The sequence below is a fragment of the Protomyctophum bolini genome (genome assembly GCF_963924005.1).
Source record: "Protomyctophum bolini genome assembly, chromosome: 10".
Taxonomy (NCBI): Eukaryota; Metazoa; Chordata; class Actinopteri; order Myctophiformes; family Myctophidae; genus Protomyctophum; species Protomyctophum bolini.
The window spans coordinates 20588990-20608809 of record NC_137871.1 but is presented as its reverse complement, the minus strand read 5'-3'; the positions used below and the strand labels follow the sequence as shown (position 1 = coordinate 20608809).

The window sequence follows — 19820 nt, the reverse complement described above, 5'->3', positions numbered from 1 at the left end:
TGGCTTTCAGACACGATGTCATGTGACAGTCAAGTCTATGGAATGTTTGTGATGTGGCATGTGGCAGCCACAGTGGGCGTCCCTCACTTCACACGAGTGTGATTTCTTTATTTTTATTCGTTTTAACATAGGATGCATGGATTGACCATTGACTGTCTTTTCAAGTCACATTTTGACTTGCTATTTGTAGACAGACAAACAATGAAGCTGTGATGATAGGTGAATGGATTGGGGTGCTAGTTTCGAACGCAGTGATTGCGAAAGCAGTGAGCACTTACTATGAGACCTAGCAGATCATGTCTGTCCGTGTGTGTCCCCTTTGTGCCCATATATGGGGCTGAGTGATTTGTTTGTGATTGATGCAACACACTCCATATTTGGACGTATTGCTGCTTTGGGGACTCCTTATATGGTTATGGCTTAAAAAAAAAAACTTAAAAAAAACTTAACTTAAAAAAATAATAACTTAAAAATGAATCTTAAAAAAACCCAAATATGTACGAGCTGCGTTCGCTTCCCGCGTTTGCACGTCTTACTGGTGGTAGTAGTGGTTCAGCGAAAGGCAGAGAGAGGCTCGACATCAGTCTGAAAACAGGATCTGTTCTTGGAACGATACCTGAGGCTGCTATAGAAGAACATCCTATACCCCACTGCAACCCAATCACTTTGGATGTAAAGTGGAAGCCGCTCGTCAGAGAGGACACGCCAACTCTCGAGGGCAAACGGGGTTGCGGTTAGATATAAATGGGAGCTACGTTATGGGAGAAATATACATTGAATAAAATAATCGAACCATCCCAGCAATCGAGTCTGAGATCCAGGTTGTGTTTAACTATTTGTGCGATCTATTGAAATGCATACAGACTTTATTGTAATTTGAAATTGCATCATAATTATGGTAGCCAAGTCTATGGATTTTATTTAAATGTTTGTTTAGAACACTTTAAACGGAGTACAGTCAAATCTATGGACTTTCAAGGACCCCCACATTGACACTTATTAGCCCACGGGCCCCCATTTGAAAACATAATCATGCCAGCCAGGGACCCCATAAGAGAAGGTTTTTATGACTCCAGAAGTGATTCTCAAACATTTAAATTTCAAGGGCCCCCAGTTTGACATGCATTAGTCTACAGACCCTCATTTAATGGCATTAATGGCAATGTTAATTTAACTCTGAGAGTGTATAACGGGTCCATTTGGTTCCATTTGTGCACTCTCTGAGTTACCCCCCCCCCCCCCCCCACGCTGCCATGCATGTTACCCATGACTTGCTCTCATTGGCTTTGTGGGCTGTGCATAACACATATACATACTGTATAGCTATGAGAGCTATCAGACTTAGCCTTGACCGCTAATCTGACAATTAAGCGGGTAGATTTGCTGGTGTTAGGCGTGCGTGTAGGTCGTTATGTCTTCATGGGCATGGTGCCAGGCATTACCCAAGATTAATACAACAGGTCCTTTCGAGGAAGCAATTTGATTGGTTGAAACAGCCCGTTCTATCCATGCTTCAAACGAGCATGATGGAACACCTAATCAAAACAAATAAATCAGCTGCTCTGTTCTCCCAGCAGAGCGCAGCAGACAGGGTGGCTAGGCTAGCGAGTTTATTGGGACATTACGTGGTCGTAGTGGCTACAAAAATATGATTGTTTGTTAGCGATTATTACTTCTGCGCTGCCTTTCAGAACTCTCCCTTGCGGGCGAGTTCCTGCAGCATCGCAGGCGTGCATTAATGACGTTAAACCACCCACTCTCGTGTAACATTGCTTAAGTAACACATTGACTGTCCCCCAGTTTCTCACATCACTTTACAGTACTTCTGATGCCCATCAATGGCTGAGTGGTCGGAGCCCTGTGTGCTCTGCTCTCCTTGACTGGACAAGAATGAAATCTTCTCTCTGTCTTCCTCCTCAGAGAGTTGTTACTATAGTAGCCGAATATAAGACGACTCTGATTATAAGATGACCCCCCCCCCCCATTTTTCAAGACTCATTTGTGGAAAAAATAACATTGAATGTCAAATAGTCTAGACCCCCGATTATAATGCAACACCGTTTTTTTAGGATATTTCCATTCAGCACAATATTTTATGTTCTCCAAAGCTTGTTTTTTATCTTCTTTGTCGGATAACATAACAGGTATGCAGATTATAGACCGTCGATGGGATATATTTAGCCTTTGGAGATCTGCCAAATTTAGCGCACGACTGTCATCAGCCTCTTGCTCGGCCCATCCAGCACAAAGCCTACAAAGGACTAGAGTTGGCCAGATTTAGACTTCCAGGAGTCTGCTCGGCTTCCTTGTGCATGGATGGAGGGCAGGTGGGAGGGATAGATGGAGATTATGTTGCAGTGTGACAGACAGGTTGACTGAAGGTGCGAGCCAGCGTAAGAGAGATCTGCCACTTGCACGCTAGTGGGGCTTTGAGCTAAACGTATGCGCGGGGTCAGCGCAGCTGATCATTAAGGTCATTGTGGCTCGGGCAGTTACAACATCGCTGTGACTCCACTCATGAAGTCATGTGGTTTGAATCCCAACACAGGGACATGCGTTTCACCCCTTCATCATAAGCGGTTGAAGATGGATGGATGGATTGAAGATGGATGGATGGATCCTACTTTGTACTGTCTCGTAAGGAAGAAAATGCCTACATTACTTGACTTCATTTGTGTATTTAGATGGGACAATGCATATTAATGGACATTACATGAATGCATGAATTTCTTACATTAGGAAACAAAGCATTTAAAAACATGAATGCACAAGGAAAGTACAAAGTTGTAAAGTGCCATCTATATAATTTGGCAGTGTTTTTCTTTAAGGGCGATACGGATTTGTAACTACAGTAACTTGTGCATAAGGTGCAGTATTATAACTACAGTAACTTGTACATAAGGTGCAGTATTGTAACTACAGTAACTTGTACATAAGGTGCAGTATTGCTTTCAAATAATACAGAATTCAAGTACTACAGGATACGCTGTCAAAGTGCACTAGAGTAGACTGTCAGACTCCATAGCCTGCTGCATCTTCCCAAATGGACAAAAAAACATCCATACAGTACTGTAGCTGCAATGATGGAATTGGCCAAAATTTGAACCTCAACCATTGGCTGAATTGGGTCTGCTTTTTAGGTACTCAGATCAAGTGCATCAGTCCCAACCATATATAGGGACTCCGGATCCCCCACACCTAAACAGCAGATCCAAAACGAGGGTGAACTGGAGGAGGGTGAGCAGCAATGGTTTAAGCAGTGCAGCAGTATCGATGTGCAGCAGCAAGCAAGCAAGCAGAATGAGCAATGCAAACCTCCAGTTTAAATAGCCGGTATGAAGATGGAATGAGAGTGTGATTGGATGAAGTGAATCATGTGAATGAGAACGTGATGCTGAGGCGGCCCAACGAACGGCCGGCAGCAACTGCACTGAGTTTCCTTACTGAACTTGCTCTGCGCATGTCTGTGACAGGCGCACCGCTCATGTGTTGTGTTGACTAGTGGTAGGGACTGGGTTAGGAGCATTCATACAGTAGTTGTTGTGTTGACTATAGTGGGTAGGGACTGGGCTAGGAGGAAGTGAGAGCGGGGACTCACTCACTCACGCGTGCGTGTGTGTGCGCACCAGGGGGGCAGTCAGACAGATATTTTGTGAAGCCACTGAGGAAATCGGGATTTCCTGAAAGTTCATATAATGACCTGTTGTGGCACTGTCATTGGACCCAGAAAAACCCATAGCCCCATAGAAGTCCATGTATTTGGGCCCAACTTCACCTAGACTGTATTACCTTAATAAACATGGTCATGAATACTTTCTGCTTCCAGTCACTAGTTTAAAGTCTCATTTCTAATGTCATAATATTCTTTTTGGAAAATTATGGTCCCATTTATTAAAAAAATTACCATAAAGTTGCGTATGTTCTGAGGGGCGTAGCTACCGTTACAGTCTATGATCGGGATTCCCCTCCCATTCGAGTCAAAATAAAAACCAACGGAGAAGAAGGGGGGAAGTCCCGCCTCGTTGTCTGGGCCAAAACGGATCTAGAAAGATGGCGACTTACAATATAAGGACTGACAGGCTTCATTTTACGTTCATGTTAGACCCGGAGAACGCTTTGTCAATATTTTTTACAGTCTATGGTGCGCACCCAGTTTATTTTGTCCACTTACATTTATTTTGACGGGCCTTGTTGCTGTCGCAATGACTGATTTTACACTTGCTGAAAATAGCCGATCTACTTGTAGATCGGCTATTTTCAGCATGCTGCCAAGTGTAAAATGACTTACTGTAACTCTTGTCCACTAGTCCCTTCCTAACATTTTGATCTAGTTTTTATTGGTACACTCATGGCTTAGTTTTTATTTCTTACTGTAACTCTTGTCCACTAGTCCCTTCCTAACATTTTGATCTAGTTTTTATTGGTACACTCATGGCTTAGTTTTTATTTCTTTTTTTCATGTAGTTTTTGTCAGTGAAAAAATATTTTTCGTCATAGTATTAGTTGATGAAATCGAAACTAACACAGACAGACAGACAGACAGACAGAGCATCTGTTTGTATCCGTTCAGTTTATGAATCTGTTTATCTTTAGTCCATGCGTCTGCCTTCTGTCTGTGGGATTTCTGCACGTCTCTGTCAGTATCGTCTTTATATGGATGGATCTTACATTGTTGGTAGTCTAGTCATGACCAGACTCTCTTCACCTCGGTACGTTACTGCATGGAGGCTATACTGTAACAGACTCTCTCCACCTCGGTACGTTACTGGAGGCTATACTGTAACAGACTCTCTTCACCTCGGTACGTTACTGGAGGCTATACTGTAACAGACTCTCTCCACCTCGGTACGTTACTGGAGGCTATACTGTAACAGACTCTCTCCACCTCGGTACGTTACTGCATGGAGGCTATACTGTAACAGACTCTCTTCACCTCGGTACGTTACTGGAGGCTATACTGTAACAGACTCTCTTCACCTCGGTACGTTACTGGAGGCTATACTGTAACAGACTCTCTCCACCTCGGTACGTTACTGGAGGCTATACTGTAACAGACTCTCTCCACCTCGGTACGTTACTGCATGGAGGCTATACTGTAACAGACTCTCTCCACCTCGGTACGTTACTGGAGGCTATACTGTAACAGACTCTCTTCACCTCGGTACGTTACTGGAGGCTATACTGTAACAGACTCTCTTCACCTCGGTACGTTACTGGAGGCTATACTGTAACAGACTCTCTCCACCTCGGTACGTTACTGGATGCTATACTGTAATAGTGCTCTGCTACATAATGCAGAGTTCCAATGAGCGTGCCTATCTGTTTTTTTCCGCCACTTATAGTCTCGATAATTATGTGATAGCTGAACTCAGACTTGCTCTGAGCGACTGCTGCCCGATCTGGATCTTCAGTAGCCAAAAAAAAGTCTGTAAAATAGCAAAAGTAGCAGATCTACAAGATATAGGGTTATTTTTGCTTTAGCAATTATATTTTTTTAAATAGCGAAGTATGTGACAACGTATGAAACAAGGGCTTAAGTTGTTAAACTCCTGAATCATTAAGTATAATTAATTGTAACCCAGAAGCGACATTATAGGCTGAAACTTTAGGGAGAAGATTCCAGTGGCCCCTGGCCGGCTGCATGGGGGCCCCTGGAGGACTCTCACAGATACACGAGGCCTAGAATTCAAAGAACATGCACATTGACGCATTACAGTAAGCCGTACTGTACCGGGCTACCGGCACAGGGTGTGTCGGGTTGAGAGGGGCTACTGGAGGTTTAACTGCCTTTAATCTGCCTCTTATCTGTAGGTGTAGCTTCTTTAGGATGACATTCTGCAGACTTACATTTCTTTCTTAAGAACTGTTGACTGGGGGGGAAATATATATTGTTCTCTTTTCCCCTCTAAGTAAGATGTGCGAAGCGGCCGTTTTCACCCTGCGTGACTTCATAGCAGGCCTGCGTTGTTATTATCTCTGCATTACAGCCTGGAAGGAGCCAGAGTTGTTCTTTATTCATCTCTGGGGTAAAAGTTTTGTTGAGTTGAGTTTGTTTGTATTTAGCATAACGTCATCTGCTCCACATGACGCAGATAGAACGGCAGGAGACGCGGACGCGGTGGGTCAGATCACGGTGTGTTCTGGTGCTGGTGAAGGTGGGACGATAGCGGCTTCGTCTCCAGGTGTGTTCTGGTGCTGGTGAAGGTGGGACGATAGCGGCTTCGTCTCCAGGTGTGTTCTGGTGCTGGTGAAGGTGGGACGATAGCGGCTTCGTCTCCAAAATGACGTCTGCTTTAGTTTTTTTGCACACATTGTTTTGCCGTCGGGTGGAAACCTATAGTATTTCCAACGGCTTAGGGTCTTTTCACTACTTTTGTGCGACACTCCCGTATGACGGTGGTTTTCAACCTTTTTTCATATCACACACACATATAAGGCCCATTATTGTTTTGGCATTTGATCCACGGACCACCATTTGATGACATTTGGCCTCTCAGACCCAATGTATTTTGTTGTCCTTGGGGAAGATTTTGTCCGCACTTCCATGCTGTTGGCAAACGTTGATCAAAATAACAATTATTCTTCATGCTCTAATTGTGTAGATGTAATGCAGATGTTTAACAATAATGTAACTCTTGAGAGCGTAAAAAGCGCAAAATAAAAAGCGTAAAATCAAGATCTTTAAGGGTCCATTTGGTTACCAACTCTCCATCATTTAGTGGGGCCACTGGTTGTCCCCAGACCACTGGTTGAAAACCACTGAAGTAGGACAAAGTTGCAATATGCAAATAGAAGGTCATGATATGAAATTAGAAAGAATAAGGTCATGAATACAAGCGGCCGAAATGAGTTTTCGCCGACCGGTGGCTGGCATCTCCCTTAGAGATAGGGTGAGAAGTTCAGTCACACGAGAGAGACTCGGAGTAGAGCCGCTGCTTCTTCGCCTGGAAAGGAGCCAGCTTAGGTGGTTCGGGCATCTGGTCAGGATGCCTCTCGGTCGTCTCCCTATATAGGGAGGTCCTCGAGGCACGTCCCACTGGGAGGAGACCCCCGGGGCAGACCAAGGCGCAGTTGGAGGAAACACATCGACTCACTGGCCTTGGAACGTCTCGGGATCCCCCAGGAGGAAGTCACTAATGTTGCTCTGGAGAGGGAAGTCTGGAGCTCTCTGGTGGAGCTGTTGCCCCCGCTAGATCATAATAAAGTTTGGTCACTTTGATGAGCGACTGTCTTTCACGAAGTATAACAACAACGTGACTATGGTTTTAATTTTGATACAATTTTTATTTTAAAGTCCTACAGAGTGTGTGAATTAGGAGCGTTTCCCTGGAGCGTGCTGGCCCGGGGGTGCAGTCGTGATGTGAGAACACAGAGTTCTTTTGCACCATTGTGCTGTTCGCTCACCACTGTGGCCCACTTCCTTCTTTAACTGGCCTCATTTGAACTAAATACTAGACTACCTACACACACACACACACACGCACACACACACACACACACACACACACACACATGCACACGCACGCACGCACACTGTCACTGACTGACTGAATTGCAGATCATCTGTTAGTCATTTCTAGTTGCCGTTAATGGACATTCCCCAAATTAAGTTAAAGAACTACGTGAAATGTCCCTTTAAGGGCTCACCTAATCTAATAATTGTGTTCTCTCTTTCAGGCCCTGAATATCTCTCTCTCTCTCTCTCTCTCTCTCTCTGTCTCTCTCTCTTTCTCTTTATAGCTCCCTCTGTACTTTTATATCCCTCCCTCACGCTCGCACACACACACACACGCACGCACACACACACACACACACACACACACACACACACACACACACACACACACACACACACACACACACACACACAGTACTGAGGCATGAAAAGAGAAACGCTAGTTTTGCCAATTTAGTCTTTCCTTTATTCAATAGGGATGTGTGTTTGTGTGTGCGTGCATATGTGCGTGCGTGTGTGTGTGCGTGCGTGTGCATGCGACAGCCAGTCGGTCTGTCACATTATTAATTTTGGCTGTCATGTGGTAGCGACATTTTTCAGGAGGCAGTGCCAAGTCTGAGATATGACCTGCCCGTGACCCCTGTACAGTAAAATGACCACACACACACACACACACACACACACACACACACACACACACACACACACTGAGCCCAGCGCAGTGCAGTCATGGGGCCCAGGATAAGGCCTATATATAACATGGGACAGATAGTGTTGGAGACAGACACACACACACACACACACACACACACACACACACACACACACAAGCTTGTAGATCTTCTATTTTTGAAAATTCGTGAAAATCTTTGAATAGAGGGTATGCGCGTGACATTATCATCAAACCCGGAAGTTATGCACAAACGCCTACTGAGTGGCAAAAAACTACTTTCTGGCCTTCACAGCCCATTCATCTAAGCAGAAAAGTTGTATTTGATTGCATCAAACGACGTTAAACAAATTTAAACTCACTTTGCCACTTGATTTGCAATTTATGCATGAGCATACCCTCTATATATATTCTATCTCAGCAAATGTTTTTAAGTCACATTGATCATTGCTTCTGGGGGATCCGTCCCTGGTACAACATATTTTGAGATGGGGGTCGGCAGCCAATTACATATACTTGGTGGGGGTCCTTGACATGAAAACGTTTGAGCACCAGTGCACCACGGATACGTTTTTCAGATTTTCTTTTTAGAATCGGCCTCAGGTCTAAAGGGACAGTGTGTATTTTGCAGCATGCATAGCGGATGAAAGCGTGTTTTCTGACTGTTCTTATCAAAGCCCAGATTGTTAGATTTGTTGCAGGTGCGCTCCATCATGTCTCCACTTCTTTTCTTTCATTTTTAGCCAAAGGAGGGAGTCTATCCAACTATCTCCATCTATCTATCTCTATCTTTCTCTCTCTCTCTCTCTCTCTCTCTCTCTCTCTCTCTCTCTCTCTCTCTCTCTCTCTCTCTCTCTCTCTCTCTCTCTTATACGGGACAGTTCTGTTGTCTGTTGGGATGAACATCAAACATCTATCCCTTCCCCGTCCTCTCTTGTTCTCTGTGTCTCTCTGTCTTTCTCTCATTCCCCCCTGATTTACACTTCTCCAGTGCCAGTGGCATGTGTCAAAAAGAACGAAGGCAGTATAACTTTTAATATCCCGTCTGACTTTTTCGTTTTCTTCAAAAGCCGTCACCCCCGGGTCAAGGTTAGGTGAACTTCCAGGAGAATGTCAGTGTGACAGAGGGAGACTTTAACATACAGCCCCCATGCTGAGTCGCTTCTCCCATCTTTTATCATGACACTTGCCGGGGCGATTATGGCTCTGTGCTCCTCTAGCTCTCATCACCATGAATCACACTCTGTGTGTGTCACGTGTCCTTTATGTGACCCGCCGTTGTCACCCCCCCCCCCCCCCTTCGTTCCTCTTCGGCTTTTAAAAACGTCCGAAGCTTTTACGACGACTGCACTAATATTTTGTTTGTCGTCAGAAGATGAGCGTGCTTTCGAAGTTGTTTAGAAGTGTACGGTAACACAGCCCCTCTGACATGTTCACTGTGAAAGTGTCCCATGTTATTTTTGTAACTCTAAGAGAGGGTATAAAAATAATAACGTGTTCTTTCTATGCATGACTCCTCATGCATGGAAGGAAGCATGAGGTCAGTCCGCTGCCCCCCCAGGTTGGCAGAGGAAGTGTAGCCAGGATTACATTTCGATGATTGACACTGGGTGAAAAAAAATGGTTGCAAAATCGTGGGATAAAAAATATTATATATATAATATATATTAAAAAAAAGAAAGAAAATGTAACCAAATGGACCCCGGTGGTTTGTTTTGGTTGCATTTGTACCCGTAATATCAACGCCGCGGATTGAACTGTGCAAAATGTCTCTGTTCTCTATTCTGCATGACACAAACACTGGGCCAGGTCCCAACCCCCTTTGTGCTCTGCTCTGCTCTGGCTGAGGGGGAGAGGGGTTGACCTTGTATGGTCTTGGAGCCGCGTGTGTGTGTGTGTGTGTGTGTGTGTGTGCGTGTGTGTGTGTGTGTGTGTGTGTGTGTGTGTGTGTGTGAGAGATTCGTGTGAGTTTTTCTGTGCATGCACTTGTCTTTGCACACCTTAGTGTGTGTGTGTGTGGGGGGGGGGCACTGCATATCGGCGCAGCGACGAAACACTAGCTGGGAGTGGGACTGCGCGGCACATGAGCGGTCTTGTGACTGACCTTACATAACGAAGTTAATCTACAGCAAGGGCAGGCCGCTCGCTGGAATACCACTGAGTTAATTCTCCAAAACAACTGGGTTAAATCAAAAAGAATGTCTCATGCTCTGTGCTCAGAGTACACACACACACACACACACACACACACACACACACACACACACACACACACACACTCAAAGTGTGTTTCAGTCTGTTCCAGTCTGCTGTTACTTTTCATATTCAAGCCTTGTAGAGCTCATGTAGAGCTGCTATTTTTCAACAGATAAAGTTCAAAATAATGATTAAAAGTGGTTATAGCCCTGGACACAGGTCTAAATGGATGACGTCCAAGGATATAGCACGGGCATCACCCATGAGTTTGAACCCTGGGGTTCATTAGGGATGGGACCATAATTTATGAAGATGACACGTCACCATTGAACTTTGACCACTTCAGTGCCTTTCATCCAGGGTTCATATCCTGGGTACGGGACGCTGAAGGTTATGGATTGTCGCTTTATAAAGAGAATATACAGGTCTTTAAGACGGTTCTGCACTGGCTTCCATTTTCAGGCCCGAAAACTGTATATTTCCAATTTCCATCTCTCTCCCCTTCTACCGCACTTTCCATTTATAATTTGCGTCACACTATACATGCCATAATGTTGTGCGAGGTAACGCTTTGTGAATGCTAAAGATCTTGTGCAGTGCCAGTGACATAATCGTCCCATGTGCCTGTTGTACGTGTCCCTCCCCTGCCTCACATTTAACCACTGCACATTGCAGTGGTTCCCAAAGTGGGGTCCGGGGACCCCTAGGGGTCCTTATGGGAGTTCTAGGGGTCCCCAGCTAAATGATACAAATGGGCCCTTATGGGTCTGTAATCCATAAACTCTCAGAGTTAACATTGATTTTACAATATAAATTGGGGTCTCAGAGATAGAAATGCCATTAAATGGGGGTCCGTAGCCTAATGCAAGTCAAACTGGGGGTCCCTTGAAATTAAATGGGTTTAGAATCACTGCTAGAGCCGTAAATCTTCTCTTATTCTTGGCATATATTTTCTAATGGGGATCTAACGCGGGCTAATTTGGGAGTCCTTGACATGAAAAAGTTTGGGAACCAGTGTCCTATTGCACCCCTGTCTATAATTATCATGCAGGCCATAGTATTGATTAGCTGGTGATCTCCATTCACGTGGACAACAACTCATTTACACGCCATAGTATCGTGCCTGCGCAGCGTACCTATAGTACAGCCTAGATAGCGGCTGTCTGCACGTGCCACAGCTGGTTTTTATAGCAGAGCTGGCGCTTCCCACATGCTAGCATGCCTATAAATAACCCAGGTTTTAATGCGTGATTGTCCGTGGGGCCTTTTTCTGCCTGAACGCTTTCTTTCACTGTGGTTACCAAGGCTGAGCATAACCACAAAATGAAGTCGCACTGAGTTATCTGTCCGTAACCTCCCCCCTCCTGTCCCCACTGGCTCATCGTCAGTACATTATTAATTGTAGCGTTGTGTGTTTTCCCTCCATTTGAAATCCTTTTAAACTGGTTTGAACTTAATAATTATCATTTTGCCGCCTGAGGTAACCCCGTCAGTTTCACACACATCTGTTTAATGAACCATATGTTGTGCTTCGCGAGCCGTGCTGTAGAAGGCATAGGATTCTGATTCATGGTTAAATAAGTGCTTGGTTTTTTTCTCTGACCCTCGATTACTGAGGCTCTACACTGTCTCACTGCATTCTATGTATGTGTTTACAACTTTACACTACTCGCTGTAAGTCGCTCTACATGAAGAGCGTCTGCTAAATGCCTAAAATGTAAATACCCTACTGGCCTGAATAAAAGACCAATGGAAATATCCTAAAAAACGGGGTCGGACTAGACTATTTGACATTCAATTTCAGTTATTTTTCCCTGGAACGACATCTTTTCAGGTGGGGGTCGGCAGCCAATTACATATAATTGTCGGGGGTCCTTGACATGAAATAGTTTGAGAACCACTGACATAGAAACATGGGTTTTTCAGAAAACTGTCAGGTTTTAGAAGGCATTTGTAGAATCGGCCTCAGGTCTAATTGTGTTAATCAACACATTGTGTAGCCAAACCTGGCTGTTCTAGTTGTGTTGTTATTATTTATGACTTGGCGTAGTTCCACTGTAAAGGCCAGAGTGGGCTCGGGGGGGAGGGGGGGGGGGGTCATCTGCATATACTCTAAAAAGGCCATCAGAGATTGGCCGTGTCAGCGTTTTGCCTTTTGCCTTTTGAGAGGGTGAATTCAAGAAGTCAAATCGTGACACTAGGCTCTATGCACACAGAATAACTCTTCCTACATGTCCGGTTCCCTTATACCTAGGGATGGAGCTTGTTCATTTTTATTGGTAACGAGCACCTTATTGATCAGGTTTATCGAGCCGGGTTCGGGTTCTTATCGAGCCCACTATCGAGCATATATTTTTCTAGTATTTTGTGGAAAGACAGGAGACAATAAATTCTGAACAGAATCAGAATATTTTACTACGGCCGTCAAATACAGTACTTTTCTAACCGACGGAATACAATAATATTAAAGAAACTGTTAACTGGTTAATATGTGTACCGTCACTTTAAAAGCATAATTTAGTTTCCCCAGGCAGGACTGTTTGGCAGGTATCAACTATCTATACACTTTTAGACCGACATGTTTGAACCAGCATGGATGACTACATTTATTTCTTGATCACCTCTTGTCTTGATTGTTTAAACATGACGTCATGGGCCGCTATGTTCCATAACAGGCTTCATAAGCCCAAAGCTTATTGATACCGGGTACTCAATAAGCTTGTTATCAGGTATTGGTTATATAATAGAGCTCCGTCCCTACTTATACCTACTTCCCTCGCAGGTGTTACCGATGATACTAATGATGGCTCTGTTCCATTCTGGTCAAACAGAGTCAAGGTGTTGGCCCACTGGAAACACTCTGCTACACCAGTGTGGGTCTCAAAGTGTCCTTGAGTGGGTTCCAAATGGCCCAGTACAGGTGTGTTAACTCTTGAGAGTTATGGGGGTCCTTGAAATTAATAAATAAAATTGAGAACCAATGTAGACTAAATGGAACAGAGCCTTAATTAGTACCATCGGTGACACCTGTGAAGGAAGTAGGGAAGGTGCCTGAAAGTATAGGAAGAGTTATTCTGTGTGAACAGAGCTCTAATTGTCCCCGTATTCTTCTCACGACTGATTCAGCAGCAGTTTAGACGCTTCCATACGCTTCCGTCGTGATTGCCTAGCTGTCCTCACATTGACATTCTGCTGCCGGGGTGTCTGTGCAGGGCTGATGCCTGGCGTATCAGAGAGAGAGAGAGAGAGAGAGAGAGATGGACATGCTCGGAATGTCTACAAAATGTGTAGACATTCCCAGCATGCACAGGCACACATTTAATGTGTGCCTGTGTGCTGTTGTGTGGGTGCATGCGGGCGAATGACTCCAAATGAGTGTGTTCCTACTGCACATAACTACCATTATGTTTGTTGTGTGTGAGTGTGTGTGTGCGACTGCGTGCACCAGCGTGCGTGCTTGTGTGACATTCTGTCGAAACATCACATGACATATATATCGCTATCCAGCCGCCAAGCCTCTTTGACACCATATCGACGTGTGACGTGTGCGCATGTGTCTGCATGCTCCGCTCGTACAGGCGTATGGATGCATTGCATGCAGAATTCCTGCCCATGTATGCATGCACACTGCGCGGTGCATACATGTGTGACAGAGAGGAGAGAGAGAGGTTGACACAGAGCAGGGCAGCGGCATACGTATAAGGCTGTGTGTCTCTGCCTGCAAGTATGTGATCTCCTGCTCTTGTCCACGCTCACGCACGCCGCCCCGAAACAAGAAGGGCGTGACCGGCACGTCTGATAGGATAGGTCACGTTTGTCACAAACATGACACAGAGCAAAAGTGTTAGCCGTGTGTGTGTGTGTGTGTGTGTGTGTGTGTGTGTGTGTGTGTGTGTGTGTGTGTGTGTGTTGTGCACATGCTGATAATTATTTCACGTCGTGCAGACTTGTGCTTGTGTGCATCCCTGACTGGCACATGTAATGTGCGTGTTTATATAGTACCGTATATGTGTGAGGGGTGTGTAAGCACGTGCGCGGCTGCGTATGTGTCAGTCACTTAGCGAGTGACCTTCAACTTCCCCATGCCCAAGGTCGTTTTTATTGATTGATGTACGGAGCGGTCTGCGCAGGGAGGGAGGGAGAGAGGGAGGGAGGGAGGGAGAGAGAGATAGAGAGAGAGAGAGAGATGAAGAGAGCGAGACCATGCAGCGAAGACGGAGAGACACAGGAAAGGGTGAAGAGGGAAAGAGAGCGGGATAGAGAGAGAGAGAGAGAGAGAGAGAGAGAGAGAGAGAGAGAGAGAGAGAGATGGATGGACGTAGCGGGGGCTGAGGGGAGGGGAGGTGGTTGTGGGGGGGAGACAAAGCCTGCCCGGCAATAGAGAAGCCAGCAAGACTTTGTTGAAATCGATTACGGCGTCCTGGGATATTGCACAAGGAAGAGACAGATGGAGGGACTGTGGGGGGGGGGGGGGGTTGATGGAGGTGAGAGAAATGAGGGTGGGGTGGGAGGGTAATCCAAGTGGAGGGAGACGGAAGTGGTGGGGAGGAACGGGGAGATCAGAGAGGTGTGTGTGTGTGTGTGGAGCATGAGTCAGGCACACGTGAGTAGGATGTGAGCTGGTTGCTAAATGCTCGGACACACACGCACACGCACGCACACACCTGCATCAGCAGCCAGAGGTAGGGATGAAGGAAGAGGAGGATGCAGTAAATGAGAAGGAGAGAGATGGAGGACGACCTCCTCTCCTCTCCTCTCCTCCTCCTGACTATCTTTGGGGTCATGACGGCCCACCTCATCCAGTAGCCTGAGGTCTGCGTGTGAAGATCATTTTCTTTGATCATTAGAACACTGTGCTACTGTTGTGCACTTTGTGAAGTCATAAATTATATAGAAATGCATTGGAAGCCACACACACACACACACACAGTAGTAGGGGTTGTGTGAGGTCTCGGATCAAAGCCGCCTTGTGATAATAAATGGAACGTGGCGTTCTAGTGATAAGAAATTTTTGGGTTGACTCCAGCTGATATTTGCGTGCATGTCTGCGTGCGTGCGTGCGTGTGCTTGTGGGTTTAAGAGAACATTGTTAATTGATGTCAGAGAGGGAGAAAGGGGGAGAGAGAGAGAGCATGCCTGCATGTACAGCGAACGAGGGTGTTTTCTCAAGGTCATAATGGCACGGTGCATTCAACACACCATGGGCGTAACAACAGTCTTAAGGTGGTCGGAATGCAAGCAGCAGCGATCACGGTGACGCTTCCGTTTGAAAACGGCTACACTTTTAGTTTGATTTGGAGGCTAAAGCAACCAGCTGACACCGTTGGCTGGCATAATTAGATGAGGGGGGAATGGGAGTGGATTGGGTGTGTGTGTGTGTGTGTGTGTGTGTGTGTGTGTGTGTGTGTGTGTGTGTGTGTGTGTGTGTGTGTGTGTGTGTGTGTGCGTGTGCGCGTGTGTGCGCGCGGCACTGTAATGGCACTTGGTTTTGCTCATAAAACATACATAGATTAGGACATTGATCCTGTGGTACAGTGTACATGCACAGGCAGTCAGGCACGCATGCATGTACGTACGTACGTACGTACGTACGCACGCAGTGCTATAGTCCACATTTTTTCTCACCAATACCCTCAGTAGATAGATTGGCCTGCCCCACTTGCACTTCTTTCCCTGCATTTCTCTGTCTCTCTGTCTCTGTCTCTGTCTCTGTCTCTGTCTCTGTCTCTGTCTCTGTCTCTGTCTCTGTCTCTGTCTATTTCTCTGTCTCTCTCTCTGTCTCCTTCCCTGCCATAAATGTCTAATTTTTCCCTCTCCCTCTCATCTCTTACATGTGTTCTGTCTCTACTGCTTCTTTATCCCTTCCCCGACATGTCTCATCTCTCCCCCAGAGAGCTAAGGGGACTTCCCTCCTCATTGATTCACATCCCCAACACTTCCTGTCCATGTTGACGTGCGTCGAGCAACAACAACGTTTTCCCGCTCTTTTGACTGTAACGCATTGTGCAGCGCTCTGACACACAAATTAGGAAAGTTTTCTTTTGGATGTTTTTCTACAGAAGACTTGGCCACGTGCAACACGTTTGAAAACTGCTACACTTTTAGTTTGATTTGGAGGCTATAGCAACCAGCTCTAGCCTTGGCCACGTGCAACACGGCCATCGGTCAGTGACTAAGAGGCGTGTGTGGAATTTCTGACTGTAATGTAACATAACATGCTTGCATGTGCTTCCTTTGACGAAGCTCACTAACATAACAGGCTTCAGTCGTCCCTGGCTGGCTGTCAGAGACCGGTGTTGACATGAGCAGATCAGTTCCAACGTTGTTATTGTAATGAACCGTCTTAGGAAATCGTTGCTCAACATCTCAACATTCAAACTTTTTGTGTTTTTCTCTTTTTTTTTTTTTTACTTCATCATACTACAGTGTCACACAAAAGCGTCAAATGTAGCAGATCTACAAGGTCCGCAAGCTTGGTATTTTTGAACAAAACATTTCCAAAACTTTTATGTATTATAGCGCTTGAATGGTTAATGTAAACAAGCAGAAGAAGAAAGTAGGGCCTGCAATGTAGACAAACCAACAAGACATATACAGCTATGGGAGCTAATACGAACATTGGGAATGTGTCCAGCTTCCACAACTGTCAGTTGTGTTTGCACTTGCGAAGTTACTGACGTACATTTGTACATTTGTGTAGCGAAAAAACAACCTCCCTGGAAAATGTCCTGATCTTTGACTAACCTCTCTCTCTCTCTCTCTCTCTCTCTCTCTCTCCCTCCATCCAGTATGGGGAGGAGGAGGTGTGTTCAGACCGGCTGGACGCTGACTTCCCGGACATCGACCTCTCCCAGCTGGACGCCAGCGACTTCGACAGCGTCAACTGCCTCAGCGAGCTTCATTGGTGCAACGACCAGTCCTCCGACGCCTCGCCCGCGTCCACGCTGCACTACAGCACGGCAGACGAACTCTTCGAGGTGAGACGGAGGAGGGCCCGGCCGGCTCCTCTCTCAAACTCTTATTTCTTCAACCCATTTAGACCTGAGGCCGATTCTAAAAAAAATTGCTTCTAAATCAGTTGTCTGAAAAACCTATGTTTGTATGTCAGTGGATCCCCAGAATTATCTGTTATGTGGCCACGGACCCCATCTGAAAATATTTTGTTCCCCCTCCCCCAGAAGCAAAGATTTAACATTTTCGCGATTTTTCAACAATAGTTACAAGCTCGTAGTGCGGCACTCGGTGCCGTGCTACGAGCTTGTAACTACAAACCTCTCCACCAATATTTTTCCTACATGATATAACATTGTTTTAAAAAAGAAATGTCACGCACATATTTTTCCAGTGCATAAGGCAGACCTTGTTGATGGATTTGGAAGAGATTTTGAAGGTCTGTTTCCAAAATTGAACCAGTATTTAATGTGTAAAGTCCATGATATTAACATTGGAATGAATGAGCCCGGCTGGAAAGTGTCCAACCCATGGGGAGAGGGCGGGGCTTAGCTAAAGGTCTATTAGTAAGGCCAGGCGGGGTCTCGGGCCAGCCCAGGTATGGCCGGCTCTTAATTTTCGGGCCTGTTGAGAACTCTAGTTTTCGCCGGCTGCCGGTCGCCGCTGCACTAATAACTTTGGGGGCGGGCCCATCTACAGTTTGAATGGACAGGTTATCAGTCAAAAGGGAGACATCGAAGAGGAAGGACGGGTGGGGAAGCTCCAAATATTGAGAGGTGTTTGCAGTCAGATGTAGAGAGTTGCTGGCCGGCTCCATACTGTATATGCAGATCTTGGTGATGATCCAGTCTTCTCCATATACAGTATGGCTATCCAGGGTTTGATGAGGGTCAGTTAAATCCAACAGGACCATGGCAATTTCTCCTGAAGGCAAGCTTTTTTTTTGCTGCAGAAAAGTAGCTAATATAACTAAATGCCTCCCCAGATGCACTGCCGTACCGTACCGTATGCAGGGCCAACCCTGATAATGCTGCTGCAGTGCATGCGTAATGTCGCTACAAGGCTAAAGTGCTCTCCAGCAAAACAACAACTAAAAGATAAAACCTTACTGGGGGCATCTGAAATCACCTTCAGCCTGAGTAAACACCATTAAGCAGAGGTCAGAGCCATATCAACATTACATCTACAGACAGAATCGCCCTCAGGCTCCATTATTGCGTGTTGTTGTTATCGGGTAATTTCAAGGAATACCCTTTTAGTTTGGCTCGGGCTCATCGATCGGATCGAACTACGTATCGTTCCGACGCAGCAGGGTGAATTCCCCTGCTCCCGTTGAACCGGGCAAAACCAGAATCTATAAGAATACCAAATCAAAGACACAGAGGTAGTGTTTAGGTACCGCCAGGGTCGCTGGGAGTGTAATCTAACTCCAGTAGACATTGCGGCCCCGATGCTTCCATGCACAACACACTTAACACAGTAATGTGACGTCTCTACTTCAGTGGTGGAACAAACTACGTCAGTAAAGGTATCGATACGCCAATGTAGAACTAGTCTGTTACAAGTAAAATAATTCAAAATGTATTACTTAAGCACTTAAAAGTACTTACTGTACTTTTATGTGCAAAACGTGTGTGCCTGCAGAAGGTCAGTATAGCGAAAGCTTGCAGCAATACATTGATTGTGCACAGATTGGAGTGTGCAGAGAGGAAAGTGCAGAATGTTCCATTTCAGATGTTTAGACATCTTTTGAAATGTGACGCACTGTGAGCTTGTAGATCTGCTATTTTCAAATGGCTGAAATGCATACACAGTCTAGGGCTGAAGTGGGAAATGCATGTTTTTTTTTAAATCAAAATCTACAAAGTAACTACAAATTAAAGTTTTCAAACTAATGTAGTGGAGTAAAAGTGCAATATTTTCCCCTGAGATGTAGTGGAGTATAAACAAAAGTACTGGAAATTGCTGCTCTGATTCCATATTCTCTCTCTCTCTCTCTCTCTGTGTCTCTCTCTCTCTCGTTCTCTTTCTCCTCTGACTTGCCGCCAGCGTATTGTGTTCTCTCGGTATCTCCCATTATCGATCTGACGAACACGCTGGTGCAGACGCTCGGCCGACAAACAGCCTTTCGGTTATAAATGAAACAGAATACAAATGGAATGAACTAATGAGCAGACAGACAGGTGGACAGACAGACAGGCGGACAGACAGACACAGCAGACACGGCAGACAGACCAGTGTTGATTTCGTCGACTAACACCATGGCGAAAAATGTTCGTCGACTACCTTTTTTCACTGACAAAATCTAAATGAAAACTAAGCTACATGTATGATGACTAAAACTAAGACTAAATGTTACACATAAAAACAAGTTAGGAAGGGACTAGTGGACAAGAGATCCAGTATAAGTCATTTTACTCTCTTACTTGGTTGCATGTTTAAAATAGCCCATCTACCGTACAAGCTTACAACGCGTCGCATCGGAACGCGACAGACAGACAGACAGGGCAGGCAGGCGACAGACAGACAGACAGACAGACAGACAGA

At 45.5% G+C, this 19820-nt stretch overlaps 1 protein-coding gene across 1 annotated transcript in view; it reads left to right on the top strand.

Annotated features, from left to right (window-relative positions):
* The window catches only part of ppargc1b (peroxisome proliferator-activated receptor gamma, coactivator 1 beta), a 119161-nt gene that overhangs the window by 64485 nt on the left and 34856 nt on the right, over positions 1 to 19820 (top strand). Inside the window, exon 2 of the mRNA XM_080773972.1 lies at positions 17111 to 17299. Within this exon, the coding sequence (XP_080630098.1) occupies positions 17111 to 17299 (189 nt within the window). The remainder of the gene's footprint in view (positions 1 to 17110; positions 17300 to 19820) is intronic.